This window comes from Ictalurus furcatus, chromosome 7, assembly GCF_023375685.1.
Source record: "Ictalurus furcatus strain D&B chromosome 7, Billie_1.0, whole genome shotgun sequence".
Lineage (NCBI taxonomy): Eukaryota > Metazoa > Chordata > Actinopteri > Siluriformes > Ictaluridae > Ictalurus > Ictalurus furcatus.
Genome location: NC_071261.1, coordinates 32140792 through 32163291, shown reverse-complemented (window position 1 = coordinate 32163291; position 22500 = coordinate 32140792). Strand labels below are relative to the sequence as shown.

Here is a 22500-nt window from a genome sequence, read left to right as displayed (position 1 = left end):
CAGGCGTATCAGATCAGCGTTTATACAGTCAGTAATTCCCTGCCGCACCCCGACCCCACCCCCAATCTGAGGCATTGTGTCGTGTCTAACAACAGCACACGCATTAGCAAAAAGTACACACATCAGCAAAAAAAAAAAACAGGATTATAGATCGTTTTGGTCGGCTGCCAGCTGGAGCAGCTGAGGAGAAGAATGACTGAGCCCATTCTTAAAGGAAAGCAGGGGATTCCTGCCTTGTAGCTCAGAAAGCCAAAGAAGGAACTAAACAGTGGTTTCTTTTCTTTTTATTCAGGTTTTCACGTTAAAAACTCTGGAATGAGAGCGCAGAAAACTTTCCCTCCCAGACAGGTCACTGGAGTACCAGTACACGCTCTAGCGCAACCTTTACTTCCTGTTTTGAAAGTATTTAAGCAGTTCATGATTACCTGTACACGGCAAAGTCTTGCCATTGCAACGTTTGAGTATGCTCTGAGCCTTGTTATTACTGACTACCTTACTGTGTATTAAAGCTTTGATGTGCATTTCATGACCAATGGCCACCCATCAGGCATCTCTCCCTTATCACATGACAGCTACCAACCAGGGAGGGCGAAGGCACGTGGCACGAGAAGCCAGCCGACCGCATCTTTTCAAGGTGACAAGGTGAAGCATGCATTGGTCACAAAAGACTCTGTTATACACCGTCATAAAACCATCAGGCTGCAGTAAGATATCATCGGTTGTTGAAACTGTTTCAGCAATTCTTCACAAGGTCTGCATGTCTATGGGTCTCCTACGTCCCAAGAACAGTGCCGCAAATGTTCTATGTTGGCAAAGAATATACCAGGAAATGTGGGGTCTCAATCTTGGTGCAATAAAGTGAATATGGTCAAATTCAACCAATCTCACACACAACGTTTGTAGATCGCACATAACCTTGTGCCATTCATTGCCTCCTGGTGTTTTCAAGGATACGACACGACCTTGGGAACCCCAGAGATTCTTTATATTTTTCCGTAAATGCCCCTGATCAAGGCAACCCTCAACACAGTTTGTCTAGACCGCCATTGTCTTCTCCTTGGGGTGCCCAAATCTCTGGTTCCTAGATCATGGCTCTTCATACTGCTTCTCAATCACACTCCAGGGAAAATTCCAAAGAGGTCTCTGCCAGGCAGGATGCAGCCCTGGGAATGGCCACTCTTTGCCAACAGAGTGCAGTCTGTTCTCCAGACCTTCTTGTACTCTAGGGCTCCTTCCACCAGACAAATCTATGCTTCTATGAATATGGTCTACTTCACGGTACCAACAGCAACTGTCAGATTTAATGGTTCTACCGTAGTAATACCAAGGTACCTGCAGTCTCTGTTTAAACAATATCCAAAGGAGTAAACACACTCTAAAATTTATGCTTCAGACATATCTAGCAGTAATGCAAAGCTGGATGTCAGGTCTGTTGGGCTACATTAGCTCATTACGTGCTAAATGAAAGGTGCTCAGAGGAGGATTAGCTCCCCGAGATCCCTACAGGCTTGTTCTTGGGATCTCCCACCATTAATAGAGGCCCCTGAGGTCCACAGAATTGAGAGCAGCTTTTTTTGGCAATTGGACCCATAAAAAATATGGATGTGCCATCTTTCTGGTCATTTTTGATAATACACTGAATTCCTAGGGGTTGTGCTACAACCTCTCCTGGGCTTTAACTGAAAATAGTTCATTTATTTTAAAATACTATGCACCAGGCACTATGCACCTCTGACCAAGCCAAGGGTCAGTAGTCTATCCAGTCTAGGACACCCTGTGCAAGGCCTACAAAACTACTGTATATGGTGGGGACATCCATTAAACAAACTGACCACTGATTGTTGATGGAAGAGGCATGGCAGGTCATAATAAAGGGAGCTACCGCTTGGGCAACTTGGTCATCTCTTCTACTATTGCCAGCAGCAACACTGGCAATGTGGTCTACTATTCTAATGGTGCTAGTATGGTTGACTTAGTCACATGAGACAGATGGGTATCAGTCCACAAGTCGACAACTCCAATGGGCCAATAGTTACATAAATAGTTTCGACCATGCAAGACTCTGTACAAACAGTAACCTGAGGGCAGGATCAAACCTGCACCCTAGTGCCACCTGCATTTCACTGATCATTGAAATAAATAAGCGTGTGAATGCGTGTGCGCTTACTTCTGCAGCTGTGCCAGTCTGTGTTGTAGCTCCAGAGAAGCTGAGGGTAGTGAAGCATCCGATGCCAGACTTTGTGTTGAGTCTCTGTGTGTTGAGTCTCTCTGTGTTGAGTTTCTGCGTGTTGAGTTCCGGCGTGTTGAATTCCTTCGTGTTGAGTCTCTTCGTGGCGAGTCTCTCGTTTCGGTCTGAACCAGGCTCACCGGTGAGCCCTCCGAGCCTCTCTTACCCCGCAGCGTGACCCCAGTGGGGGTAGAAGAGTTGCAGGGGGTTGTGTGTGTAGTGGGGGTGGAGTGTGTGGTGGAAGTGGAGTGTGTGGTAGGGGTGGAGTGTGTGGTAGTGGTGGTGGTAGTGTTTGTATGTGACATCGTAACACTCTGGTTGGTTTGTTGGACTTGGACTAAGGACGGTTGACCCGATGTGGTCTCCTTTTCAAGACAAAGCATCTGTGAACACAACAAACGTGCACAGGTTCTTCAGAATCACCACAGAGTAAATTTCAGAAAGATTACATTTTGAAACACACACACACACACACACACACACACACACACACACACACACACACTCACCCTGAGCACCAGCTTGAGTTTGAGTGTGCTGTTTGGGCCGGAGCTGTTCAGGGGGAACTGCTGCACCAGTGTCATGTCCTCATCCTTCAGGAGACGTGCTAATGCCACTCGCACGTTACCCAGCATGCACTTGTGCTTGTCATCCTTTACCTGAAAACAAGCAGTGACAAGGTGCTCTTATCTGCTGCACATATAGCTAGCCAGCTATATACAGTAGGTAATGTTTGACTGCTGAAGGCATAGCCTCACAGTATAACACAGCTTATATAAGACTCCTGATCTCTTCATATCATTCTTACAAAAGCATCCTAGAGGACCCTATCCAAGTTACACTGCATAGCTAGCTAGCTAGGTAATGAGGTCATAGCTTATTGGTGTAATACAGCTTTATCTTCCTAAGTGATAAGTACCAATCTGGTTACCTATTTTTATGTTCAGCTAATCCAATAAGAACCCATCGGTATTACATCAGCTAGCTATTTATATATGCATCTAGCTATATTTATTCCTTAATTAGCAAGTTAGCATTTTATGTTTATGCTTACTTTCTCCAATGCCTCCAGTGTTAGTTGGCAGCCTTCATATAAGGAATGCAACCTAAACGTGCAATTTTAGCCAATGAAACATCATCTATGACATCACTGGGACCACAACAATCTCCTCGTGCCATACCTCCACCTGTAGTTCCTGAGTGTGTGGGTTATGAACCAGGAAGGTAAATGCCTCCTCCCATAGCGGCTCACACGTCTTATAGCGCACCTGATGACACGACAAGCAGAAAAGACCATCTACATTGTTAAATTGTACTTTTTAAATAAATAAATACATACTAATAAACAAGATTAAAAGTGCCCATGAGATAGCTTTAGAGTTGTGATTTGATTGTGTTTCTTATTTGTGAGTGTCATCTGGCTTGGGGATTTCCACAACAACAAATAGCATAGACAATACACCACACCTCCATCTAAATCTAAAGAACCTCGACAGTACCTTAGAAACCAGCAGCAAAGAGAGTAAATATGCAGCAAAAAGATCATGTTTTCAACCATGGACGATTTCTCACAACCGGTCTGACCAAACTTGTGTCGTGTTTGATATGCTAAAGCAGAGGTTTCCAATCATTCTTTTTTAATTGCTCAGTTCTGCTGCAGTATTTTTCAAACGATCGATTTGATCCACCGGAACACTTGCATCCAGATCATGGCCTGCCAGTTGATGACCCCTGGCATAGACTAGTACAATCAGTGAAGCTTGTGAAGCCCCTCCCTGTCCACGCAACCCTTATCTTTATCTCTTTAGCCTTTATATCCCTTTTCCTTCAACGCACGGTTTGGCAAAAAGATGTGTCATCATCCAAAATGTTGGGACCTTCAACATACATGCGGGACAATGTGCAAGAAGCTGCGCAACCAATACTACACAAATGACCCCTATTTGAAGATGCTACTTTAGAGCTGTAACGAATAGGCCAGACAAAGGGAAATCCAAGGAATAGTCAATCAGGGCTTAAAACATGGAAATAGGATCGAGAACATTAACGTTAGCGAGGCTTAATACTAAATAAGTATTCAGGGGAGGGAGACCTCTGCTGGACTGGAGGTGTAACATCCTGGGTGAATATGACACACTATTTGTTTACAGGGGCAGAGCAGATGTATTCTAGAGAGCATTCCACTGGGCGCAAACAGGAACAGGAACAGGAACTTTCCCCACTGTTTTCTCTTCAATTATAAAATGTACAACTAAAACAGGAACATGCACCACCCGCGTAATTTATTTTTCCCTGACATATGATGGCAAGAGACATGCGCAAACATTTTAAAACACCAATTTGTAGTTCATAGGCACTTGAAAACTAGAGTGTTAGACGCTTTTCTCATCCTGACCTTGCTCCCGAGTGTCTTCTGTCCTACTGTTAACTGGACGTAAGGGCTCGGGTCACTGTTCACCTTCCTCCCAGACTGCAACATGAGATGTCCGTTAATACCACTTCATTTATAAATATAACTTATTCAATCAATCTGATTCCACTATACTGTATAACACCATAGCGACAGTGTGAAGCATCACAAATCCAGTGAGGATCGTGTGCTAGAATGATGTTTAAAATGGATTTATAAGGATGACCTTGAGCCTTGATTTTTTCATTCTTGTAATGTATTTAAAGAGTCATGCTACACCTGGAAATCGTGGTTTTTGTGCCATTATTATATATACCAGTGCAGAACAACAGCATCAGTGGGAATATATATATATATATATATATATATATATATATATATATATATATATATATATATATATATATATAACATTTGGTTAACACAGTGTAATGTCTACATACTTAAAACAGTATTCTGGCCAAGAAAGTCAAATATTTTACACTTAACTGGAAATGAATTGACTGCCGTGTTGAATTTTCTTTAAGAAACACGACTGAATGTGAATCCCAATGGAAAATCTAAGCTAGTATTGAACAAGTCACAGACCAGTGTTATTATTATGTCATAAAACAAAAGAGCCAATCAGGTTGCAATATGCAAATATAAGCCAATTTATATACTGGTTTGCAAAAAATAAGAGTTGGGGCATTTCCAATTTAAATATTAATAGAATCTGGATTCAGAGGTACAATTCTAGGACTTTTATGTAGTCATGTCACATCAACTACTGAGGGATAACATCAAAACAATGTACAGTCAGCTCCATAATTATTGGAACCCTTGTTCAAGAGGGTAAATAAATTTAAAGGTTTCAATTTATATTAAGCTATATTAAGCTGTCGTCTTAAGACGACAGCTTAAGAATTCCTAAACACTGACATGAACTTTATTTTTAAAAAAAATATTTGCCAATAATAGTGGCATAATCTTCACAACCTGTTATACCAATATCATGGATGCTAATAATTATGGAGCTGACTGTATATGAGATGTGTGAAATCAAATGAGGCAGCACAGTCGAACATGCCGGTCCCAAACCTACAACACACAACACACACACACACACACACACACACAGTGTAGCCCAGTGGAGTTAAGCAGGCAGGTCTGGTCATGCTGAATGCTACACAGGGATCAGTTATCCAAAAGCAACGCTACGCGTAAATAACTCACCGTCTGAATGTGTTGACATCATGCTAACGATTAATATTCATGCTCCTACCAGTTTACATCTAACCGATTTAACAATAAATCTGTTTTATGCTACTTAGCTAACTAATACTAGCTATGTTACTACTGTTTCACCATGTCTTGGCTTTTCAACTGTTTACAGATACAACAGGGATGCTGGTTAGTGTTAATATTTCTAGGTGCTAGCTAGAAGATAGCCAGTGCTTACGTATCAACCAACAATCCTACAATCCTGTACAAATACTCAAACTATCTGCATAAATGTAATGTTTTGCTAGGTGGGAGCAAAGCTTTTCTTAATGTAAGCTAGCTAAACTAAAAATGAAGCACAGATAGTTATGCTAATTAAACTACTAGAATTCACATTTCCCACTAGATAAGCTTTAGCTGACCTCGCTAAATGTAGCCTAAACGTCCTGTTATCAATGTTAGCTAAATGCAATCAGTCACAATACAAAAAAGTAAAAAAGCAATAAAGTCCGCACTAGCCTTCAGGTTATATACGTTTATAGCCCATTGGTGTATATATGTTGTTTTCAAACGATTTACACTAAAATGGATTCGCAGGCCAGAAAGACATACAGTAAAAGTATTTCATAGTGACACATGCTAGGCTAGCAAGATACTGAGCTTTTTAAAAAACGACAATGACTAATCAACGAGAAAAACACTTCAAACACTGAATGGAAATGAGAAAGAAAGACTTTTCAGCATGCGGTGAACAAAAACGGCGCATCGTTTTCAGCTGTAACGCTGATGAAGGATGAGTTGGCGACGTGGACGTCACACACACACACACACACACACTACTGAAGAACTACGGTACCTTCAGCAGGCCTCTGTACGGGTGTTTGGAAGCATCGGGGTGGAACTCAAGCTGCTCGCTCTTTGATAGAAAATTAAGCTGTGTTTTTATTTATTTTTAGTTTTTTTTATTTTTAAAAAGGCTGTGCATTACATGGTAACATGTCTCTGAAGTTTTGGAGGTGTTTGGTGTTTTGGTCATGGCTGTAACTAGCCCCTGTACTTCCCTTATACTTCTCATTTCCAGTTGTAAAATTCAATATGGAAACAAAATGGCATCTTGTTAATGTGGTAGGAGAATGTAGTCCCCCATCCCTGCTGAAAAAAAAAGCCATAGAAACCCTCATAGGATTTGTAATGGTTTTAATGGAAACTGTAATGGTCCCTGTGGGTCTCCACAGGTAATTTGTTGCCTTCTGATGGTGGCATGTTATGTCTAGTGGATACCATTAGGGACCAATAATGGTAAGCGTTTTAATGGTTAACTGATGGTTTGTAATGGTATTTGTAGTGGAAACCATTAGAATTTCTGTGATTGTTTTTTTCCGGCAGGGTCGCATCAACAGCCGAAGAAGACTTTTTTTTACTCGTTGTCGTCCCCCTCCCCCCAACAAATCTCTCATTGTTTACCGTTTAACCCCACGCACACACCAGCTGGCATGCTCGTGGAACGCTACTTTGTTGACGACAATTTACATACTAACATCTAACAAAGCTACAACATTATATAAATATGTGAATTTGTGCGAGAACATGCGACGGGAAATTAGCAGCGTGTAAAACGCCAACTTTATTCGTTTGTATTGAGTGTTTTTGTGTATTTTGAATTCAGAAATCAGCCGGTAGCTTTAGCTATATTAACAAAACAAAATTATATAATAAAAGGTCGAATTAGAGTCAGAGAAGTTTACGGACGAATGAAAGGAAGGCATAACGGAGACCAGAAATTAGCAGTAGACTAATCTATCGATGTCATACACATTCAGTATTGTGATATATTAAATACTACACATTTCCGCAACTAACGTTTCCATCGTTTTGATCTTTCTAACCACCCTTCATCAGCAGTGTTATGACACTAATGAACAAATTATAGTCCGTGATAAAAAAAATACACATAGGATATCTGATACAATATGAGGAGGAATTATTATTAATGTTATTATTATTATTTAATTCTGAACATGCAGGTATCGGTATTACCTTCATGCATTTTCAATAAGCACCTCCTATACGTCTGTTAATTCAATCGTGCCGTTAGTGAGGAGGCTAATTCTCACAAGTAACTCACAAGTAACGATCTACAGAGAGAAGACGAGTCCTCGCAAAACACCAGACCGGACCCTCTCCTGCCCCGCTCGTTCCCGCAGCCGAAGCTGCCCTCGAACACACTCTTCACAGGAAACAGTGACACAATACTGCTGAATTCTGGATTGTGATTGGCCAGAAGGTGTTGAGCTTATTTATTTATTTATTTATTTATTTATTTATTTAATGTAGTACCGCTCTTCACAAGCTACATAAGATATGTACACGTTTCCCAGAAGACAAAATAATAACAATTTACATCGATGATCCTGTTAAAAAGTTTACACCCCCCGGGGCTCTTCTTGAGCATCAGAGAATGTTGGCACCTTTTGTATTAGTTATGTACAAGTCCCTCGGTGTGAAAAGATGGATCTTAACATCATATAGCCGCTGTTGGAAAGGGCTCGAATATGCAGAAGATGATGGAAAAGCAAATTTTTCTGAAGAACAGCAGGCAGTTTAACTGCTCAGGACAAACCAGGGACTCATGAAGAACTCTCACAAAACATAAAAACAGTCGTGGATCATCCAGGTAACGACACACGTGATTAAGAATCGAGCGTGTGTAAACTTTCGAACCGGTTCATTTGTGTATTGTGTCTCGGGGACTATGTGTAAACATCTGTCCTGAATTCCCCTTGAGCTAGCGCCGCAGTATTGCAGCGTGCTCGGAAATCCGAAGCGCAAGCTCGTCGCGCCGATGCTCGAGCGCTTAGCGACCGCACGCGTTCCGGTTTTCAGTGACACTGACTTTGTTTACTTTGGACAACATGCTTTTGTTTTGGTTATGTTCTGTCTCCGCCCCTGTTTTGTCCTTGGTTGTTTCCCAAATGTATTTCATCATTGTTTTCAGCTGTCCTGTGTTTAACCCATCATTACATTTGTCATCTAAACCCCTCGTGTCTGTGTGCACACTGCGTAGTACTGAGTTCATCTCATTACCAAGCGGTTGTTCATTGTTTCTCAGTTTGTTTCATGTTATTGACCTTGTTTCTCGTTTTTGATTCTAGCCACGCCCTGTTTATGCCTGTGTGTATATCGCCTGACATTTTGCCTGTTATTAGACCACGCTTTGGACTACCATTCTGGATTTGTCTGCCTGCCTCTCTCTCTAATAAACATCTTTAACTGCACTTGCATCCGCTCTCAACCTCCTTACGTGACAACATCGGTTATGTGAAATAGATTATTCAGGGCGGGACTACATTAAAAATAAAACACAATGCTATTTTAATGATCCCACTTATTTGTCTTTTTTTAATTGTTAACTTTTTGCAGATTCTGCAAGGGGTATGTATACTTATAAGCACAATGGTATGTTCGGTATGTACTAGTTCTGATACGTTATTGTTTCTATAGTAACAGCTCATTCACCGGGACGTGTAGGGCGGACGCATCACATAAACGCTAATCGTTGGTGAGCTGCAGTGGTATAAGAGGAATAAAACACTTCAGGAAGTGCTGTTAGAGGAAAATAATCAACTCCGGGACACACTGGGGTGTGATATGTGTTATGTTTCTATAACAGCATTTCCCATTGTGTTATTCCTTGTTAAAGTAAAGAAAAATGAACTTCTTTCACAATTCATATGCTGAATTATCTTCTGTTACAGCCTGATGGCATTGTGTGCATGTGTGCATGTGTGCGCGTGAGAGCGTGCGTGCGTGCGCGTGCGTGCGTGTGTGTGTGTGAGAGTGTGCGTGTGTGCGCGCATGTGTGTGTGTGTGCGCGCGTGTGTGTGAGAGTGTGCGTGTGTGCGCGTGCGTGCATGTGTGCATACCGGAAGGTTCCGGGCAGAATCGAGGTAAACCATCAACAGCGCAGAAGACAAACTGTCATTGGTCCTGATACTCCACAGGGCCTGAGAGAGAGAGAGAGAGAGAGAGAGAGAGTGAAAGAGAGAGAGAGAGAGAGAGAGAGAGAGAAAGAGAGACAGATTGAGAGAGTGAGAATGAGAGAGAGAGATACAGAGAGAGAGAGAGAGAGATTGAGAGAGTGAGAGAGAGAGGGAGAGAGAGAGAGAGAGAGAGAGAAAGAGAGACAGATTGAGAGAGTGAGAATGAGAGAGAGAGATAGAGAGAGAGAGAGAGAGATTGAGAGAGTGAGAGAGAGAGGGAGAGAGAGAGCGTGAGAGAGAGAGGGAGAGAGAGAGGGAGAGAGAGAGAGGGAGAGAGAGAGCGTGAGAGAGAGAGGGAGAGAGAGAGGGAGAGCGAGAGAGGGAGAGAGAAAGAGAATGAAAAAAGGGGAAGTGAGAGGGAACATGAGGGAGATATATGGTAAAGATATAATACTGGTTAAAAAATGAGGAAAGAAAAGCAGAAGGAAAATTAAATAGTGGTGGTGAAAGAGGAAGTGATAGGGAATGGAAATTAAATAGAAAAGAGAGAACGCATGTGTGTGTGTTTGCGTGTGTGTGTGTGTGTGTGTGTGTGTGTGTGTGTGTGTGTGTGTGTGTGTACCTGCTGTAATTTATCAGCACCTGACCACAGTGAAAGCCACTCGAGCCTCAGATGCAGTTTTCCACTGGAGACTTCCTCTAGGTCAAACCACTGCACACACGCGCACACACACACACACACACACACACACACACACACACACACACAAACATTTTTTGGTACAGATAACGTAGGTGGTGGTTCAAACAAAAATCATGAATCTGCTTTTCTACAGATCGTCTAGTTAAATTGTTAACTTCGGTCATTAGCAGGCTCATGCTGGGCATCCTTGCTGCCTGGTTGCCTAGCAACAGTGCCAGTACAACTTCAAGCATGTTCCCTTGTTGAAAGTAGCCTATAAATTCTTCAGGCCTATTTTAAATACTTTATTATTCTGGGTGGCTGAGGGTGAGTGCATGTTTTAGCACCGATATTGAAATACGTGTGTAATAAAATAAAGCAAAAGGTGGTCAATTGCGTTTACGGCCATGCTCAGGATGCTAAGTAGCGAATTAGCTAGCCATCAGGCTATTAGTTAGCTACTGTATACTTTGTAATATCAAATATCAGTGATGTATATACAGTATACTGAGTATTTGTATTATAGTTGTATTTCTGGTGCAGAGTCAATATTCTGGGAAGTTTTCCCGTTGCTAGTCAGAATGATATTTTCTATCAGGCACTACCAGGTAGCAAATTGACGCTGGCCCGACGCATATACTGGGCTGCCTTAAACAATGTTTGGCCATTGTTAGCAAAGGAGCACTTTTCATAACAAACCAACAATGGCACCATGTAATTCTGCACACTGGGCCAATTGTGAAACCCAATGTTGACCCAACAGAATGGTTACGGCTGACACAACATCAGTTTGCTACTTGGAATAGAGGCAGGAAGTGAGACAGGAATTGAGACAGACATGAATTACCTCTTCAACTTTTTGCTCCTTGTGAAGCTTGGTCAGATCAATCATTAGACTAGAAAAGAAAAAGTAACAATGATACAAAAACATGCAATATGCAAAAACATTTTCACACCATTTCACATCCAACGTCAGTGTAAAGGCGTGTCTGTATGATGCCTGTATTTCCTAATACATTGTTCCTTTCGTTGATAAAGTAAAAAATGTGATGTATTTTTGGACCGAGTTGTTATAATGTACAAATGTCAAACTGTTCAAAACCCCTAGTGAGGTCGCAGTACCTGCCCAGGAAGTCGTCTTTGTCTGGGTCTTCATCAAACAGCTCGATCTCTAGATGCTGTCCAGAATGTTCATACACCGCCGCCTGGAGATGGACACACCACATAATACATCACTCAACACACACCCACAAACACCATGATTATTACAGGCAGTACAAACATTGTGCAGTGCAAACATTGCGCAGGACGAAGATATCTAGTACACTGTAACGTTATACAACAAAGCAACCTGCACTGGATATACTGTACATTTTGTTATGCAGCACAATTATTTTCTCTCCATTGTTTCTATGAAGTTTAAAATTCAATTCCAATTAACATTTAAATGACTACTGACGCAATGTCCCATTCTACATTGTACACACTCACCTCAAACACTTCGTTCCACTTCGGGTTTAAACACTCTTTAATGGTTTTGCTCTGAAAAATCTGATTAGCGACCTGGACGACTCCGTACGGGTCTGATTTGCCCTTGATCAGACCACCGAAGAACTTGTCCTTCCCCTCGAGATTTTGTGCTTCCAGGAAGTGGATCCTTAATACACCCTGTAAATACACACACACACACACACACAGGAAACAGAGCATTAATACACCCCGGGGACATGAAAACAGCTTCAGGATTACTGAACCGTGTGTGTGTGTGTGTCTATGTGTTGACCTTAGGCATGGGAAACCGCAGCTGCTCCAGCTCTATGTCACCCACTAGTGGCACGGTGATCCTGTTCGGCAGCACCAGGTATCTGGAGATAACGTCCTGGATCAGGCTGTCCGAGAATCCACTGCCAAGATAAAAACACAACACAGCGTCACATCATAGCAGTGGGTGTGTTGATATATTACTATGACAGCGATATTATGATGGGGTATTGTTATCTCTAATTTTGACCCTTATGTCCCTCACCTGATTTTGACCCTTATGTCCCCTCACCTGATTTTGACCCTCATGGCCCTTACCTAATTTTGACCCTCTTCATTTCCCATGTTTCCATATTCGCCAAAATGAGGCCACTCATATATTTTTGACCCTTATATCCCTTACCTGATTTTGACCTTTATGGCCACTCACCTAATTTTGACCCTAAATCCCTCCCTTGATTTTGACCCCTATGGCCACTCACCTGATTTTGACCCTGATATCCTCACTTAATTTTGACCCCTATGGCCACTCACCTGATTTTGACCCCCATGGCCGCTCACTTGATTTTTACCATTATATATCTAACCTGATTTTGACCGTTATGGCTGTCACTTGATTTTGATGCTTACATCCCTCACTGTATTTTAACCCCTTTGGCCCCACCTGATTTTGAGCTTTATGGCCACTCACATGATTTTCACCCTCACGGCCACTCACCTGATTTTGACCCTTATGTCCCCACACCTGATTTTGACCCTCATGGCCCTCACCTGATTTTGAGCATTAAACCCTTATATACCTAACCTGATTTTGACTCTTATGGATCTCACTTGATTTTGACCATTACATCCCTCGCTGTATTTTGATCCCTGCAGCCACTCACCTGATTTTGACTTTTATGGCTGCTTACCTTATTGTATCCCTTATATCCTCACTTGATTTTGACCCCAATGGCCATTCACATTATTTTGACCTCCATGGCCACTCACTTGATTTTGACCCTTATGGCCACTTACCTGATTTTGACCCTTATACCAGCTCTCCTGAATTTGACCCCATAGCCACTCACCTGATTTTGACCTTACAGTCCTCACCTGATTTTGAACCCTATGGCCACTCACCTGATTTTGACCTTATATCCCTCAGCTGATATCGACCCCATGGCCACTCAACTGATTTTGACCTTATATCCCTCAGCTGATTTTGACCCCCATGGCCACTCAGCTGATTTTGACCCCCATGGCCACTCAGCTGATTTTGACCCTATGGCCACTCAGCTGATTTTGACCCTATGGCCACTCACCTGATTTTGACCCCCATGGCCACTCAGCTGATTTTGACCCTATGGCCACTCAGCTGATTTTGACCCTATGGCCACTCACCTGATTTTGACCTTATATCCCTCAGCTGATTTTGACCCCCATGGCCACTCAGCTGATTTTGACCCTATGGCCACTCACCTGATTTTGACCCCATGGCCACTCACCTGATTCTGACCCTCTTCGTTTCCCATGTTTCCATATTTGCTCACTGTTTTCACTTCTTACGTTAGTGTTAACAACTCACCCTGAAAGCAACTAAAGTTTATTTGTACCATTTTTAGCACGACATGATGCTAAACTTAGCTTGATTAGCATCTGAGCGTCAGTGCAAAACGTCAAGCAGCAGAATATTTCCTTGCTGATAGAGTACATGTGGGGTAAAGGGGACATTGGGCCTCATTAATTTTAGTAAAGTTGTGTGCATATTTTCTCACTGTTTCAATAACGATGATTTGTTGATTACAGAGAGAGAGAGAGAGAGAGAGAGAGAGAGACAGAGTGAGAGAGAGAGAGAGCGAGAAAGGGGATAAAGAGGTGCAAACACTCATATAAATCTCTCAATAATGGAGTACAGAGGGCTTACACTCACACACACACACACACACACACATATATATATATTTAGCCATGCCAGCTCATGTGTACAGAGAAATATATTTCTGTACAGACTGTAATGTATGTGTGTGTGTGTGTGTGTGTGTCCTCCACAGCTGTCTAAAATAATCAGCTGACACACTGGACTGTTTGTCACTCGTCTTCTCCGCTCAGATATCAGTGACGTCTCTACACCAGCTGCTCCTGATCTCCGACGACGTCACTTTACCGAGCTGCTCAGGAATGCCCTGTATTTACACCCTGCGATTAGTGCCCTAGATAGGCGGCAGAGTGCGCACTACTCAAGCCACCACTCTGAAAACATAAAGCCTGTTTCCAAAAGTAAGTGCCCCCCACCCCCTTGCACCATAGACCAGCGTTGATTACTGCTGAGGTGAAGAAAGCTGTGTAATCGCTTTCCACACGATTCAGTCCACATCCGAATTTTACTCAAAGTGAAGCCCTGAACACGGTTTTCAAGAGGATCACGAATCAGTTCCCGAGAAACACTTTTCCAATCTAACGTTTGACTAAACCTACTAAACTCCTGATGCAGAGAGGTTTGAGACTGGGGGAAAAAAAGTGTGAAAATGCATATAGTGATGGTTTAATGCTGGTAAGCGCATGCTGAAGTAATGTTAGGGCCACAGAATACTGTTTCATCAGCATATGAGCGCCTGAGCGAGCAGCACTAATAGAAAACAAAGTCGGGCCTAACATAGAGACTTGAGGCACACCTTTAGTAACTGGAACAGGATAAAAAGTAAACTCTTGGAATTTTACACACTCCATCCTTTGAAAGAGAAAAGTCATGAAGATCATGAGTCTGAAAAGGTGTAAATTAAGAGAATTAAGACTAAAATAATGGAGCACAGAGTTAACATGGGCTTTTCTCTCTCCGCACACACACACACACACAAACACATTATAGTTTGTAGGTGACACAGCTTATAGATGTAGCAGAGCAGGAAATGACTAAACTGTAGAAAGGCCGGAAATATAAAACCACAGTGTTCTCAGATCTTAACCCCCCCCCCCCCCCCAACCACAGAGTTGGTTAGAAAGAAAAAGAGCAGAAATGAATCGCGTGGGAAGGTGTTTCACCTGACGGTCAGAACAGATCTGTCCTTAAGCAGCAGCATTTCTAGAGTATTTAATACAGAGTAGCCACGATAGTCATCGACTGAACTCTGGAACTACGTCATTTTCAGGTTTGGTGCATTGAAGCTACAAAGTGTGGATAAAACATGGACGCTGCCATGAAAGTGTGTGTTTAATTAGCAACAAGCTAGCCAGCTAACGTTAGTGATCGTGAGTTTATGTGTTTATATTCATATTTATATATAATTTACATAATCCCATGTTGATGGAGAGAGTAAATACTGCTATAAACTCATTTAAAGCAGTGAAGTGCTACTTTATGTCTCGTTAACAGTCTGAGCGGCCATCTTGGAACGACATCGTGTGCTGAACTCTGGGGTGAGGACACCTTCCCAAAAGTTCTGGTAGGAATTCCAAGTTGAGGAGGTGTTTTCATTGTTTTTTTTTTCCCAGCTAGAGCGTATGTTCAGCTCTTGATTACTGGGTCTTTTTCTTTCGTGTTTTGTCACGCTCAATAAACTAAATCTGCTATTGCGTCCGCCTCCTCTACAAATAGCCGACATTATTATTTAAACTATTCCAAGTCATTCAGTTTCACATCATATTGGTTACCGCACATAATAATAATAATAATAATAATAATAATAATCATCATAATAATAATAATATTTACATTTTCGGGGGCCAAGCACCCAGAGTCGTTGAGCCACACATTCACAGATGCGCTACAATCGCTGCTTAAGTAATAACATGAAAGTAAAGCCATAACTATAGTCAAAGGAATTCAAGAATGCTTTGTAGTTAGAAAACGATGATGTGAGCCAAATTTGGTGAAGATTGGACACAATTTGGAGGAAGAGTAGCAAAAATGGCACTTAGACGGAAGCATTTTGGGCATGTTGTTGCAACTTTTGACCAGTAGGTGGTGCTGCCACAAAATTTGTTGCATAGCCTCAGGTCATGTTTGTGAACATGCCTACAAAGATTTGTGCCAGTGTGCAAAGTCGTTGCTGAGATACAGCTTCGCTTCCTGTTTGGCGGCTTCGAAGTCAGATTTGTTGGCGCATTATGGGCAAACCGTTCAGAGTACTAAAAAATCTTTCGATCGTTTTTGTGAGGCTTACTCCGAAGATGACGTGTGCCAAATATGGTGACAAGTGGCCAACATTTGTCAGAAAAAAACAGTTTTTGACACAGTCCAAGATGGTGGAAAATCTAATTAGGCAGAAATTCGGTGCTTGGCCCCATCATCATCATAATAATAATAATAATAATAATAACAATAATAATAATAAGGGGCGCATGATGGCTTAGTGGTTAGCACGTTCACCCGTTCGCCTCACACCTCCAGGGTCGGGGGTTCGATTCCCACCGTGGCCCTGTGCATGTTCTCCCCGTGCTGCGGGGGTTTCCTCCGGGTACTCCGGTTTCCTCCCCCAGTCCAAAGACATGCATGGTAGGCTGATTGGTGTCCGTAGTGTATGAATGTGTGAGTGTGTATGTGATTGTGCCCTGCGATGGATTGGCACCCTGTCCAGGGTGTACCCCGCCTTGTGGCCAATGCTTCCTGGGATAGGCTCCAGGTTCCCCCGTGACCCTGAAGAGGATAAGTGGTATAGAAGATGGATGGATAATAATAAGTCTTACAGAGCTGGCCACCCGTTAGCTACGTTTTCACCCATGTTTTCTTTTATTATCAAGTTTCTCCCTTGGTTTATTGAAAGTTCTGCGACCACACATTACAGATAACCACATTATAACCAAATGATCCCTTACGGCTGATCTGAGGTCAGTTCATGTCGCCCGATCACCACATTTCGACCGAGCGGAAGTGCTGGCATTTAAGATTCGATTACAGACTTATGCGGAAATTGTCAAGACGCATTATTAGTGGTGGAGGTGTTTTAAAGTGTTTCGGAGATTCCTGAACAAGACCTCACGGCACATACACACATGGGACGTCATGTGACTTTTCTATCAAATTGCACTCACAGATATCTCCATCAGGGGAAAAGCCTGACTGTAAAACAAAGCAGTAAAAGTGTTGTGCTGTTGTGCTTCTGGATAATTAAAAACCGCAACGATCGTTTATTTTTCGAATAAAAAAACAAAAACAAAAAGAAAAACGTTAATGTGCCTGAACAAGAGAATTTACAGCTTTTAAACACTACATGCACAAGGGGTGCCATAATATATTACAGTCAATGGCTCACACAGCAACTTCTCCGAGTGTGTGTGTGTGTGTGTGTGTGTGTGTCGATGTTCTGTCAGCACTCTCAGTGCTGAGGGTGTTCAAATCTGTAAGACTTAAAGCACATGCAGTGGTTACACATTCATTCAGATTGTACTGGTGGGTCAGCAGTGTGTTTGTGCTTACAGAGACTTTAACATTACATACTGTCGTACACGCAATAATGGCTGGTGGGGATTATACACTCGACAATTAGTGTTCTCTACACGCCTTCCCGGTCGCTGCTGACGACACGTTACGGACGCGTGATCAGATCCAGTGGGCGTGTCGCGCCGCGTAATCACCTGACACGACTGTCACCGATTGGCTGCATGATTCTACAATCTGGGGTGGAAAGAAATCAGCCCCAGCCTGCAGCGCTTCTCATGTCATAACACCATCCATGGTATTAAAGTCCCTGCGAAACGCGCGGCATTATTCGACGAGTTGACGTCATTTCCACTGAAACAGGAAGTCAGGGCGGAGCATAACCGGTAGCATTTCAGATTCTAGAGTTGATTGATTCGCGTTTGATTCGACAGAAAATCTGATGTCCAGTGCAGAATGATGTCATCAAAACTGTTGGTCCGTATCGGGGGTAGAGAGAGATTTGCGTATTTCTTCTAAATGTGCATTTTTTTCAATGTTTTGGGGACAATAGCTTATGGACAACCTCAAGACTGACTTTAAGGTGTGTTTTTCTTACAATCATTGGTGGTGCTGTCGCACTCGTTTCCATATATACATATACGTGTGTGTATATTTACACACACACACACACACACACACACACATATATATATATATGCTGTTCTTTAATGGAGAAAAAACAAAGCATAAACGTTGGCAAATCGCTGTTCAGAATGCACAAAAATAACCGACTTTATTACTCTTGATTGTTGATGACTTTCCCCTAACAGCACAACACACCGTGTTTATAAGATTATCAAGCATTACGGTTCTCGGATTCAGACCAGGCAGGCTGATTAAAATGAATTATTTACGGGGAGGGAAATATATTTTCTTTCTGCAGGTCTGGGTGAGTAGAACAGAGCATCACACACCATCTACGCTCTACGTACACATCTCTGAGCGCTGCCATTACACCGCGCTCAACATCCCCCATAGGGAGCAATTACTCTTACAACCTCACACTGCAGCTGCTCACAGTTAACACACCAGACCGAGAAAACGGGTAACAGCCATTACACACTTACACAGATCTGTCTGAGTCTGAACATGCCATTATTATTATTATTATTAGTGCTAATGCACTGAATATATTCATTAAATTATATGACACTGGCGTATCATTCCACTGTAGGGTTTTAATAAATAAATAATAAATACATTAATAAATAATAAATAAGTTTTTGTTGTGTTTTTTTTGTTTTTTTTTTCTTCTTCTTCTCAATGAAATATTTGGGAAAGGGAAGGGAGGAGAGAAGAGAAAAGGTAAATGAATCACATGTAAATGAATCACATGTAAATGAATCACATGAAAATGAATCACATGAAAATGAATAAATAAATAAAAACGTAAATAAATAATTCCTGCATATGTTTCAGGCTGCCGACTTTAGATCAAATAAATATATGTTTTTTCAACTAGTAAGTTGCAAATAACTAATAGAGCTAACTATATAGCTAATTAATAGTAGCCATACGTTAAAAAAGACTAATGCAGCTAGTTAAGTAATAGTAGCTAGCAAGCTGCAATAACATAGCTAGCTATATAGCTAACTAATGCTAATAACCAACTTACAAATAGCTACCTATCTACCTAACTAATGTTAGCTAGCAAGTTAAAAATAACCAATAGAGTTAGCTACATATAGTTAATTAATAGTAGCTATAAGTTACAAAAGTCTGTTAGAGCAGGTTAATTAATACTAGCTAGCAAGTTGCAATAATAGGGCTAGCTAGATCTCTAACGACTGCTACTAACCAAGTTCCAAAAGACTTATATAGCTAACTAGCTAGCAATTTACAAATAACTAATAAAGCTCGCTAATTAATGGTGGCTACAAGTTAGAAATATCTAGCTAATTAACGGTAGCTAGTGAGCCACAGTTGACACAGCCACAGCTGACGTGCTACTGGTCGAAGATTTGTCACATATTGCTTGTAAAAGTTATTCGTAAAGTTATCAATAATTCTTACATATGTTTCATCCTGCCAACTTTAGAAAAAAATTTTTTTTCCATAATATTACTGTATGTAAATATGTTTATTTAAAAATATACACAATCATACGTACGCATATAAAATATTAGAACTATAAAACGTATACTGTATAATATGTTTTACACCACTGTCAAGGTCTGGATTGTGATTGGTCAGAAGGTGTCGGTTAATTTTCTCTGACAGTAGCGCAAGTCTATATTAACGCGCTCGTTTAATGCGTTAATATAGACTTGATAGACTTATAAACAACTGTTGATGTGCTGACCCTTTCTCCAGGGTAAGGAGATGTTTATGTAACGTGTAGGGAAGGAGTCTCCGGTGTCAACACTTTTTAACAGTCAGAGGTAAAGCTGTAACTTTGTGATTTCTTGGTAACGTGAGAAGCCGCGATAAAACATCGGCTGATGAGGGAACGACTGTTTATAGCTGCTATGGCGTACACAAGTGAGGACAGGAAGTAACTTGCTTCGTGAACGTTGCATTCAAGTGAGGGCCATCTAGTGGCAATGTAACTGTATAACATCCGTATTAGGATTTTTGATTAGGCAGTCAGTAGTGACGGGAAGTCCGGATCATTTCACTGTAACGTAAAAACGTCTGCAAAGTTTTCACGACAAATGTCGCTATCGACTCCCAAAAGAAGGAAGCGATTCTGAACAGCTGAAACGAGTCATTAGCAATTCCAGACTTTACTTCCTGTATTAACCTACGTAGGGTTGTAACAAAAAAGCCCCGCCTCTGGTCTTCATCGGCTGCTCACACACAGATGGAGCTGAAACTCGTTACGGTAGTGGGCGTTTCCTTTATCGACACACGCTGACAGAGATAGACCAATCACGACAGACTGGGACATCTGACCAATCAGAGCAGATTGCGCTCTCTGAAAGGAGGAGTTTAGAACGAATCCTTTAGAACGAATCATTTAACGAGTCGTTTGTGTGACACTGGGGGGGAAAAAAGGTAACGCTGCAGTTTAAATTAAGAGCACGTTAAAGTGTTTTTTTGACCTCGGATGCACGTAAATGCATCGTATGAGACCTTTAAAACAAAATTATGCACGTTTCAAAACCGGTATTATTTCTTTATGTAGAATCACACACCTGCATACCTTATATAACCATCAAGCTGTGAAGAATAAAGAATGTTCGAGTGGTCCGCGAGTGGTGCACGAATATGTCTCCTCTTCGATCGGACATGAACATAAATAATTTGCTATAACCGGACATTCTCTGGTGGTTGCAAACGGATAGGACTCGGCACCTGAGCGGCTTTATAGTATAGCTGAAAGCTACGCTCTTTAACAGACGTTCCGCAACATTAAACAGATAAAAAGCATCATAAAACTGCTTGTTCTTTAGGAAAGAAATAATTGTAATCGTCGGCAAAACCGATTATTTACCGTCTAGTTATAGGACTTGAAAAGCTTGTACTGTAGGTATTGTTAGTTTGTGGGTGGAGCTTAATCTCAGCTCGTTCGACATGTCCGGTATCGTTTGATATTGTGCTCACGTTTTTTTGTCCCGGAATCTTCTAGAATCAGCTCCAGCCTCTGGTTTAAGAAACCAATAAACCCAGAAAATCGACTTGTTTCACCTTGTGTGAACCTGCCGCGTGCTCTAATATATTCCAGTTACGTCTCTCCTCGCAGTAATTCACCACAGGAAAGCCACTAAAAAGTAATCCGAGCCCTAATTTGACAGAAACGACTATTTAATGCATGAAACTGTAAGAACCTTCAGTTCACGCTGAGTCATGTGTGCAGTTAGCTTCTCAAGATAGCACTTTAATGGAATGCTAATCAGCTAGGAACCCACGCTGACAGAATCTATGATTTTGTTTAACGGCTTTGAGCTTCATAAAGAGCTCGACTGCTAATACCTGAGGTGAATCCAGTGTGTTAAAGCAGAGCAAAAAACAAAACAAAACACAAATGCTAGCATTCCTGGCTGGTCAGTGTCCTTACAACAATTTTTGTACCGCCATTTTTTACGAAGAGTCTGTTCTGGATAGTCGCTAGCTATTTATGCTTGGTAGCGTGTTATCTTTAATCTATAGCTAGCTGTCTAGATGTTGCGTAGAGTGCAGTCTTGCTAACCGCAAAGCAGACGCTAGCTAGCAAGCTAAATTGCTACGTAAGGCTGAATTGCTTTGTTATCTGTAAATTGCGGTTAGAAGGCTGTATTTTAAGTTGAGATATTAGCTACAGTTGCTAATTAGTCAATCATACAAACCACAAATTAGCCAATTAGCCAGCAGACCTCTAGCCAGCTACAACAGCTCAAAATTGGCATGCTAATCATTTGTTTTCTTCCTAAAATGCATTGTAATAGTAACCCTTTATATTAGATGCCGGTGTGCACTCCTGAGTGGTTATGTATTGTCAGCAGCAGACGTTAGCCGGGTTATCTGTAACGTACTGCTAGCTGTGCTGAGGTGATGGTTAGGAGCTGGAGTGGGACTTACTTAAGGCCAGGAATGTCCAGGATGTTGGTGAGTCCGGCCCAGCCCACGTCCAGGAGCTGGAACAGGAAATGCTTTGTTAATAGAAGATAAAGAAAAGCATAACGGGCAGAAAATTCGAGCTGACTACTCATCTCAGTGTGTGTGTGTGTGTGTGTGTGTGTGTGTGTGTGTGTGTGTGTGTGTGTGTGTTAGAGGTAATGAAGAGACGAGTGAAACAAAATGTCTGATTTACATTAAACATCTTTATTAGAGCTGCACTTTGTGCAATAAGACACACACACACACACACACACATACTCACACGCGGGGGATCAATATAGTGTGACAGTATACAAGGAC

General features: G+C 41.7%; 1 protein-coding gene across 1 annotated transcript in view; it reads right to left on the bottom strand.

The window, feature by feature from the left end:
* Positions 1-22500, bottom strand: part of esyt2b (extended synaptotagmin-like protein 2b) — a 44782-nt gene that overhangs the window by 6036 nt on the left and 16246 nt on the right. The window contains exons 7-18 of the mRNA XM_053629869.1: positions 22162-22217; positions 12286-12406; positions 11994-12170; positions 11625-11707; positions 11350-11398; positions 10443-10532; positions 9764-9844; positions 7966-8067; positions 4623-4697; positions 3409-3495; positions 2737-2886; positions 2168-2610 (exon numbers count right to left, since the gene is read on the bottom strand). Of these exons, the coding sequence (XP_053485844.1) occupies positions 2168-2610; positions 2737-2886; positions 3409-3495; positions 4623-4697; positions 7966-8067; positions 9764-9844; positions 10443-10532; positions 11350-11398; positions 11625-11707; positions 11994-12170; positions 12286-12406; positions 22162-22217 (1514 nt within the window). The remainder of the gene's footprint in view (positions 1-2167; positions 2611-2736; positions 2887-3408; positions 3496-4622; positions 4698-7965; positions 8068-9763; positions 9845-10442; positions 10533-11349; positions 11399-11624; positions 11708-11993; positions 12171-12285; positions 12407-22161; positions 22218-22500) is intronic.